Source organism: Canis aureus, chromosome 16 (genome assembly GCF_053574225.1).
Source record: "Canis aureus isolate CA01 chromosome 16, VMU_Caureus_v.1.0, whole genome shotgun sequence".
NCBI lineage: Eukaryota > Metazoa > Chordata > Mammalia > Carnivora > Canidae > Canis > Canis aureus.
The window spans coordinates 61,767,487-61,777,259 of record NC_135626.1 but is presented as its reverse complement, the minus strand read 5'-3'; the positions used below and the strand labels follow the sequence as shown (position 1 = coordinate 61,777,259).

The 9,773-nt window shown below is 62.3% G+C and overlaps 1 protein-coding gene across 1 annotated transcript in view; it reads right to left on the bottom strand.

Annotated features, from left to right (window-relative positions):
- Positions 1-285: 285 nt before the first annotated feature.
- The window catches only part of CCDC40 (coiled-coil domain 40 molecular ruler complex subunit), a 40,085-nt gene continuing 30,597 nt past the window's right edge, over positions 286-9,773 (bottom strand). The window contains exons 15-20 of the mRNA XM_077854505.1: positions 8,907-9,076; positions 8,711-8,802; positions 6,679-6,799; positions 3,685-3,873; positions 1,921-2,079; positions 286-957 (exon numbers count right to left, since the gene is read on the bottom strand). Coding sequence (XP_077710631.1) covers positions 709-957; positions 1,921-2,079; positions 3,685-3,873; positions 6,679-6,799; positions 8,711-8,802; positions 8,907-9,076 — 980 coding nt within the window. The 3' untranslated portion in view covers positions 286-708. The remainder of the gene's footprint in view (positions 958-1,920; positions 2,080-3,684; positions 3,874-6,678; positions 6,800-8,710; positions 8,803-8,906; positions 9,077-9,773) is intronic.

Sequence of the window (9,773 nt, the reverse complement as noted above, 5' to 3'; positions counted from 1 at the left end):
GCGCACGCGCCCCGGCCCCGGCCACGCTGACGGGCACGCGCCGGAGGGGGCGGGGCGGGCCGCGTGACAGGCCGCCCGCGCAGGCGCCCTGGGGTGGGAGGGAGCGCTCCTCGGGCCGCGCGCGCCCCCTGCTGGCGGGTCGGAGCGCAGGAGGGGGGCTGTGCACCTGCCGGAAGCACCTGCGCGGCGCGGCGCGGCGCGGCGGGGCGGGGCGGGCGGGGCCTGGTGCTGACGCGCTCCCCGATAAATACTCCTTTCTCCCGCATTCAGAAAATGATTTATTTTAATGCTCAGAGTTTGAAGTTGTTTTGTAGGCCAGGAGGCCGCGGAGGAGCCGCGGGGGGGGGGTGTCGGCAGGTGCCCCGGACTGGGGGCGGGGGCGGGGCGCTCCCGCTGCACCCCGGGGTGGGACCTGCAGCTGACCCTCCGCCTGGACCCCGCGCACCCGGAGGAGGCACCGCGGGCCCCTCTGGTCATTCCCAAGGGTGGAGGTGGGCGCCCCCCCCCCGACCCGGGTGGGCCTGCGTGGGGTGCAAGACTCCCCGAAAGGCCACTGGAAACGCTGGGGGCTGGGAGGATCTGGATCTGCAGCGCTGGCCTACCTACCCCTCCAACAGGGGTGCAAGAGGCTTTCAGTGATGCAAACGTGCCCCGTCCTTGGCACACGGCATGCTGGGCTCCGGGTGCGGGGTGGGGGCAGGCTGCTCTCTAGGGGGGCCCAGACGGCTGCAGCTTCCTGGCGATGGCCTCCCTGACATTGAGCAGGGCCTCCTGGAACTGGGGGTACTCGTCCTTCACTTGGTCCAGGATGGTGCTGATGGTGGCCATCCGGTTGTCCAGGCGCCTGTGCTCGGCCAGCAGCGACTGCTTGGAGCGGAACAGGAACACGTACCTCCCGTCCTTCACAGCCTGGAGGTGCTTGAGGCGAGTCTGCCGGGCCACCAGCTCCAAGAGGTTCTGGGTGGGACACGAGGCCCCGCGTCAGGTTATGCAGGGGGGCAGCTGGACACCCACTGCCCCACACAGTCAGGACTAGAGAGAATGTCAGGGGGAGAAGGGGGAAGTCCCGGCATCCTCCAAACCGCGGAGAAGAGGCTGGCGGGCAGTGAGTGGGGCCTTTGCCTTTGCTCCTGGCTGAGATAGTTGTCACCACTCCACTGCCTCCCCCCCTCTCCTGAGCAGGCCCAAACCCCGCAGACCCTGCAGACCCCTCTCTTCTGCTCACACCACATCCAGTGTAGCAGGAAATCCCACGGGGGCAGCTGAAGATACATGCAGAATCGCACAGCTTTGCACTAGCCTGGTGGCTACTGCATAGGTCCGTGCATCACCTCAAATAGGCCTCTCGTGTCTACCTTGACCCTTCGACATCAGAGCCAGAGTGATCCTGCTAAACCCGAGCCACTCCTCAGCCCCACACCCTCCACTGTCTTCCCACCTCCCTGAGAAGAGCCCAAAGTCGTGCCCACTGCCGCCCCCTGGCAAGCATGGGGCCGGGCCGCCCTCGGGTCCAGCCTCCTGGCCTCGGCCTGCCCTGAGAGCTGTCTCCTGCCCTGCTTTACCCAGCCGGCTCACTCTCCTGCTGCCTTCAAGTCTGGACTCAAATGTTTGCTCAGACCACACTTCTTAACCCCCCATCCCCTCCCCACACCTGACACAAGCTATCTTCTTCATTCGTTTCATCTGTCATCTGTAACTCTGTCCCCAGAATGTAGCCCCAGCACCCAGGGGAGCACCTGGGCCACAGAAGATGTGCGACATCATTATTAGGGAATACGAGGTGAGCAGGTGATCACAGGGCGATGGGCGGCGCTGCGATCCCCGCGCTTAGCTGGGCCAGGAGGAGGCCTCACCCGAGGATGCGCCGCTGCGGCTGCGGGTGGGTTCTTGTGGCCCTGGGGTCTCGGGGGACTGGCCTACCTGTTGCTTGAGGGCCAGGAGCCGGTCCAGGTCGGCCTCCAGCTCGTCCGTGCTGGACTGCATCATTGATAGCTGCTCCTGCTTCTCCATGAGGGAGCTGCTCACATGTTTTTGAGTTTCTTCCAGTTCTGAGATGACTTTGGTGCATTCCTCGGTGGCCTAGGAGATAGACGGGACTGTCCTGGGGCCCTGCCTCCTGGTGACTCAGTGGACAGAGTTGGGCCAGAAGGATACCATCCGGGGAGGAAGTCCCCACCCCCTTGGGATCCAGGGCCTGGAGGGCTGAGTCCCAGTGAGACGCCCAGGGCCCAGGTAAGCCCACTCTGCACACTGTTCCCCATGGGCAGGTATGGCTGGAGGAGAGATATAAGGGTCCCCCTCTTGAAGCAGGTCTTTGAGGGCACAGGGACCAGGGGCAGCTGGGCTGCTGCATGCCAAGAGCAGGAGCAGTAGACACCTGGGGTGGGAGCTAAGGCCTCAAGGATTGAGGAGTCCTGGGGGTGGGGGTGGAGGAGGCCTGGCTCCTTACAGTGAGGTTGGGCATCCGGGGGTGGGGGGATGCAGCTGCTGGGGTCCAGTGGATAAATGTGGAGGTGACTGAGAGACTCTCAAGGTCTAGCTGGGCACACAGGAGAATTTGGGTTAGACGTGGTGCATGAGGGAATGTGTGGCATGAGGACTTGGATGCAGCCCCCCTATTGCTGGAGTGGAGCAGAGGTCGGAGAAGGTAGGGCACAGGTGGCAGCCAGGGAGCCCCGGGGGTGGAGAGGAATGAACATCACCAGTGACCAGTGTGGCAGGGAGGATGGACCAATGGACCAAGGAAAGGCCGTTTTCCTGCCTAGGGTAACTTCAAAATGAGCCCTTGGGTCAGGCCTGTCATTTTTGAGTAATCTCTCCTCCTACAGGATTTAGACCCACAGGGGCTATTCCAACAGTCTCTGGGTCGTCCTCTGGACGAATCCGTGAGATGAGGACCCGTTTCACAGGCCAGGACGCCGAGGCACAGAGCTGTCATGCAACATGCCTGAGCCTCGAGCAGAAGAGCTTGTCTAGAACCCGGTGGGGTTCTGAGGCCGGCTTCTGCCTCAAGTGAGCCTCCACCTACCCGGGAGGGGGTTACTGCTCCTATTTCTACCCGATGGAGGTGGAAACGTGGGCTTGAAGGCCCCGCACAAGCCCGAGGCAGCGGGGCCCGAGGGAGTCTGAGCCAGCGCGGGCGATGGCCGAGGGAGTGGGCCCTGGGCAGGTGCACAGCCCGTGCTGGCTGGTACGGCCCGCTGGACGAGGACGTGGGCTTGGGCGCGTGCCCTCTGAGCACCCCTCAGCTTGTCCCCAGCTCCCCCTCGGGGTCACAGACAGGGACTCCCACCTGAGCCGTGCTTCCCTGATGCCATTTCTGTGACTCGGGAAGGAGCCATCTCCGGGCCGGAGCTGCCCCGGCGCTCTGTGTGGCTCTTCCCGTAAACCCTGTGGGGCACAGCGGCAGCTGCTGCGTCTTTACCCAGAACCCCGACAGGGTCGGTCGTGGGGCCCGGGCCCAGGCCCAGAGGCAGCGGGAGACAGCTGGCTTGTCTGTTCCAGGGCCAGGCTCTTTCCGCCCCCAGCGTCCCCCCGCACCCCCCACCCCACCCCGGCCACTTCTCAGCCTGGTGAAACAGCAGCCCTGACCCCGCGGGCTGCCAGCAGGACCCCCGGGAAGCTGGCTGGAAGGACAGAGTGACCGGCCCAGCATGCTCCCTCCTGCCCGCGCGGCACCCCCACCTTGTGAATGTCCTTGATCTTGCGTCGCAGCTCTGTCTGCTTGTGGTGGAAGTCTGTCCGGGTGAGCAGCTTCTTATCCGTTTTGCTCTGCTCCTTGGCCTGGATCGAGATGGTCTCTCTGCGGGCGACGGCCAGCTCCATGTCCCGGATCATCTTCTCCTGCTGCTTGAGCAGCTGTCCGTGCCTGACCTGGGCGCACAGGGCAGAGGGGCGGTGAGGGGGAACTCGCCTCCACGAGCTCCGCTGAGCCCTGAACCAGCAGGGCGGCAGCCGGGGGACGCGCCGAGGGCAGCACCCACAGTCAGGAAGAGGGAAGGTCCCTGTAAAGGAAGCACGGGCAGCAGAGAAGCCAGGACCTGCCAGAGGCCAGGGAGGCTACGGACCGAGGACTGCCTCGCGCAGCCAGGAAGGGGACAGTAGCCAGGAGGACGGGGACACCTGCACTGACGTTGAGTCCTCAGTCATGGTTTTGGGAGATGGTGACGTGAAGGGTCTGTGGGACCCAGGTTGTCCGGGAGATGGAGTGTAAGGGGCACGCAGGGGCTTTCTCGGGCGCTGGTGGCAGAGATCTGGGCCCGAGCTCAACCCATGCAGCCGGACGTTTAAAATAAGTACATCCCTGTGTGTGAGTTCTGCTCCAGCGAAGCTGACTCCGAATAAAAGGATAAACAGGCAGGCACCCCCAGGTCAAGGGTGGTGGTGGAAGACCCAGCCCACTCGCCCTAGGGTCACCGTAGCCACAGGCTCTGCACTGGCGCTGCCCTTGTCAGCGTGATTGTGGCAGTGGAGCCGGGAGCCCAGGACGGGGGCGGCACAGGGAGGAGGGCTGTCATCAGCGTGGCGGTGGCTCGGCGACCGCGCACAGATGATCTGGGGCTGCCAGCGCGACTCACGCCCCAGCTGCAAGAACAGGGGTGGGCCTCTATTCCATGCCATGTCCAAAAGTCAATTGTGGGTGGATTCAGACTTTAAAGATTGCAAACACGTGCAGAGGACTTGGGAACATATTTGTGTCACTTGGGACGGCGGTGACTGTCTTGAGCAATCCGGGAAACCCAGAAGCCACACAGGGAGACAGACACGCCTTACAGCACGAACGGTGGCAACCCTGTGAGAGGGGGAAAGACCCTGCACAGAGCGTCGGGCCAGCAGCAGGCGAGGGAGGACGTTGGGGACAGGTGTCCAAGGTGGGGGTTAGTAACCATGATGTGCTTTTCTCCCCCAAATTGCTAGGAAGTAAGAAAATGGACATAGGACATTGAGGAAGTGCTCAACACACACACACACACACACACACACACACACACACACACACACAGGCACGTCCCGGAACAGAAAATGTGGAAGAATGAAGTTTCTAGAAGAAAACATATGAGAAAAGCATCTGTGCCCTTGGGCCGGGCAACGATTTCTTAGAGGCACCGCTGGTGAGTGAGGAAAGCCACACTCAACAATACTTTGTGCTGCAGGATCTGCTTCTGTGACGTCCTGGGAGAGTCGGGGACTGGGACGCAGGACACAGGAGACACGAGGGTGACGGAGATGTTGCATGCCCCATGGTGGTGGTGGCTACGTGATTGTGTTTTTGTCACAGCTCATGGGACTGTACGCCACCAGGGCGAGCTCAGTTAAACACCCCAATTCAGGGGGGTCTGGGTGGCTCAGTGGTTGAGCATCTGCCTTCAGCTCCGGGCGTGAGCCCGGGATCAAGTCCCGCATCGGGCTCCCCGCGAGGAGCCTGCTTCTCCCTCTGCCTGTGTCTCTGCCTCTCCCTCTGTGACTCTCATGAATAAATAAATAAAAGGTTTAAAAAGAAAATACAAACGCCCCAATTTGAAAATGAAGGCCTCTGGGTGGCTAACACCCGGAGGGGCCCAGGCTGTCAGGACGCGGTGGCCGCCCTCGAGCGCCTCCCGGGACAGTGATCCGCGGGGCTCTGGTCAGGCACACCCATAGTCCCGCTGTTGGGAGTCTAGTGTACAGGAAACAGACGAAACCCAGCCAGGAAGGGTGTGATGGCAACGGCGGGAAGCGGGACAGTCTGGGTTCTCATCCGCCGGGGAATGATCTTAGAAGTTAGGCTGTATCTGGAGCACTTTCTGTAACTGCTAAGGCCTCGGCTAACGTCTGTATTTAAAAAAAAAAAAAAAAAAAGTTGCTGGGGCACTTGGGTGGCTCAGTGGTTGAGCATCTGCCTTCAGCTCGGGTCATGATCCCGGGGTCCTGGGATCGGGTCCCACGTCAGGCTCCCTGCATGGGGCCTGCTTCTCCCTCTGCCTGTGTCTCTGCCTCTCTCTGTGTCTCTTGTGAATAAATAAAATATTTTTAAAAATTGCTGAGCTATCCGCACAGAGCCCATTTTTGTGAAGTGAAAGCACCGCAAGGAGCAGGGGCGGGAAGGGGGCTCCATGTGCGCAGGCGCTTGCCCGGCTGCAGCCGGCACGTGGCTTCTGCGGTTTGGAAAGTCCATTAGGTGGAGCGTGTGAAGGACTTAGCAGCAGCACGTGCACCTGATCAGCGTGCCTCTGAGCGCCACAGACCCAGGGGGACAGTCTTTTGTGATTAAAAGCGCCCTGGTCCGAGTGAGGCGCGTGTGCTCCCGCGAGCTGCTGCCCCGCACCCCGAGGCTCTCCCGCAGCCTTGACCGAGGTGATGGCCTCCAGCTCCAGAAAGCGGGGCTCCCAGGGGAGAGACGCGTGGGGTCCTCCAGCGCGTTTTACTGAGCCAGGCCCCTTTCCCTCGGCATCGGGGGGACCTTCTGCCAGTGGGTCGTGAGATTGAGGGCGGGGGCCGCCACCATCAGCCCTCGGAAACGTCGGGGTGCACCGAGTGCGCGGGGTGAGAGTTAAAACACGGCTGCGTGTGTGTCTCCCGGTGTCTGTAATCGCCTCCGTGCGGGAGGAACCAAGTGGATGGAGCCCGGGTGGGCGGGCGCAAGGGAGCAGCCCCCCAGCGAGGCCAGGCGCCCCAGAGCCGCCCCCACCCCGCCCCCACCTTCATCCTGTGGATCTCCGCCTTCATGGCTCGCAGCTCTGTCTGGCCCGTCTCGGAGTCCACCGATGCTCGCATCTCTTTGGCCAGCTGGATTTTCTTCTCCCACAGCATGATCTGGTGTCTTTAAAGGTGGGAGACACAGGGGGAGAGTGGGGAGAAATTAAGGAAACTTCTTTTTTTTTTTAATTTTTATTTATTTATGAGAAATAGAGAGAGGCAGAGAGAGAGAGAAGCAGGCTCCACACAGGGAGCCCCACGCGGGACTCGATCCTGGGTCTCCAGGATCAGGCCCTGGGCTGAAGGCAGGTGCCAGACCACTGAGCCACCCTGGTGTCCCAGGAGGCTTCTTTCTGAGGCCTGTGAGCTTCTGCTCTGAGGACTCGTGCCAGATTGAGCCCCACAGTGCGTGGAGGGAGGGTGGTACCCGGGACCCTCTCCTTCTCTCTCTCTCTCCCTCTCTCTCTCCCTCCCTCTCTCTCTCTGTCTTGCACTTGGCACCGAGTGAAGGGCTTGACGGTCAAACAGAACCAAATTTCCCCTGTTCTGGGACCTGTGTGCCCTCTCAAGTTCCCGCCCACCCACCCCCTGCCCAGGGCGAAGGGCCCCGGCCTGCCTGCAGACCAGAGTGGGGCCCGAGGCCTCCCGACTTTCTGTGGAGCTGGCCCCCTTGGGGAGGGGGTTGACCTCTCTGTCCTCTCCCTCTCCACGACCCAGAAGCCACACTCCTTCCCTGCAGTGCTCAGGGGCTGGGGCAGCCCGCCCAGCGCCCGCCCAGCACTCCTGAAGGGGAGCCCGCTGTGGCCTCTCCCCTCTGCAGCTCCCAGAGAGGCGCTGGGGAGCAGACGGGGCTCACGGGCTCGGCCTCATGGGCACCCCCCTGCCTTCCCAGTGGAAGGAGGAATGTGGACCCACAGACACTGTCACAGCCAGACCAGCTGCCAGCAGTGCTGGCCTCTCCTGTCCCACGGGGTACAGTGCCCTGGTGCCCATATGTGGCTACGGAGCGCTTGAACGCGGCTGAATCCGAATCGTGGTGTGCCATAAGGACATGACACACAGATTTCAAAGACTGAGTATGGAAAAAAAATGTAAAATTCAAATTCCCCCATCCGCTGGTCAAGTTTTGCTGGTGCCCAGCCACACCTGTCTGCCTCTGTGTCGTCCATGTGGGCTCACGAGCTGTGACACCTGACCTACGTGGCCTCGGCCAGGCTGTGCGGCTCCGAAAGCTGAAAGCATGGCCCATCTGGCTCTTTACAGAGAGGGTTGCCAGCCGGTGACGCCGGCAAGCCATGGGCATAAGAAGAGAGGCAGAGGACACAGCAGGTGACATCAGGAATCATGAGAAAACCACATGCACGTGATAGAAGTTTCCACAAGGAAGAAAAAGCTGGGGCAGCCCGGGTGGATCAGCGGTTTAGCGCCGCCTTCAGCCCAGGGCGTGACCCTGGGGACCTGGGATCGAGTCCCACATCGGGCTCCCTGCATGGAGCCTGCTTCGCGCTCTGCCTGGGTCTCTGCCTCGCTCTGTGTCTCTCATGATTACAAAAAACTGCCTCAAAGGGCAGCACATAGAACAGCCCCCTTGTTGTTTTAAAAGCAAGCAGATGGGAAAGATGTTTGCACAGTGGTTTCCCCATAAAGGGAGGGAGTTGGAATTAGGTGTGATTTTCTCCGTCTCGCTTTGCACACGTTGTTAGGGGTTAGGACGCTTGCGGTTGCGGGTGGGTGCCTCTCACAGACAGCCATCATAAAGATAAAATCATTTTAAAAAACGTTATCCCAAAAGAAAGGCACTCCATTTTCCCCGCACCCCCCAAAGCTGGGTGCGTGAGGGCGGGTAGCCAGCACCCTTCTCTTCCCTAGAACCCCCTCACCCCTCCCTGCCCCGCGTGGGTTGCAGAGCCGCTCCTGGGCAGGTGTAGATCCTGGGCAGGTGTAGCGGGGTGGTGGGCGCCTGTGGGCTGCCCAGGGGCAGTGATGCAGGGCCGGGGGGCCGGGGTGCGGGGTGCCGGGGGCCGGGGGCACTCACTCTGCCTCCACCAGGTTGTTCAGCATAGCCGCCTTCTCCTCCTGCAGCTGGCTCAGCCTCTCCTGCATCTCGATAGTCTCCCTCTCTGAGGACTGTGTGGGGACAGGGCGCGGCGGGTTGTGGGGTGAGCCGGGGGACACCAGGGCCCTGCACCCCCGCGGGAGCCCCGGGGCCTGGAGCGGGCGTGGGACCCTACCTTCAGCGAGCGCACGAACTCCTTCTCCGTCACCAGGTTGTCCTGCTGCAGCCCCTCGGAGCTGCTCCGATTCTTGCTTATCAGCACGTTGAGCTTCTTCAGGTCGTTGTCCAGGTCCTTCATGTGGCGCTCAAGCTCCTTTTGCTCCTTCTTCTCCTGATCGATCTTGCCTGCAGGGAGGCGACGCAGGCGGAGCCCCGTGTTTCCAGGCGGCCCCCACCCCGTCAGGGCCCTGCTGGGCCGCCGGGCGGGAGCCTCTTCCTGGGCTCCGTTGGCAAAGCCAGGCCCTTTGAGGGATCGGACAGGGCAGCTGGTGCCCTGTGTGGGCAGCCAGAGGTGGGGGGCCGGGGTGGTGGTGGGGGCAGCTCCCCTGCCCCGAGAACACCCGCAGGGAACTGGCCGACGCTCAGGCAGGCCCTGCCCCACCCAGCTCAGGGGCAGGGGGCAGAGAACAACCACCCTGATCCCCATCAGAGACGTCTGGGTGCCCCCAGGGCAGGCCGGGAAGGCAGCAGGACCTCAGGGTGAAGGTGTTCAGGCGGAGGGGGCCCCCGACCACCAGGCAGCTTTCCCGTGGGGCCTCAGGGCCAGGCTGACCTGCATGGATCTCTGGTCGGAGACCCAGGTGGGGCCACGCGGGACCAGGATCCCTCAGTGGGGGGCCCTGGGGGTGGATGGGGCCACGAGGGGCGCCCTGGCATAGCAGAGACCCCTGGTCTTTACACCATTGGGGGCAAGACAGGGGCCGGGGAGGCTCTGGTGGGAGAGTTTCCTAAGTTCAGCTGCAGAGGAAGAAAGACTCTCTTCCCACAGCCCTGAGTTTGGGATGCGAGGTGTCCCCCGTGTGACCGAGCAGGGGGATGAGCC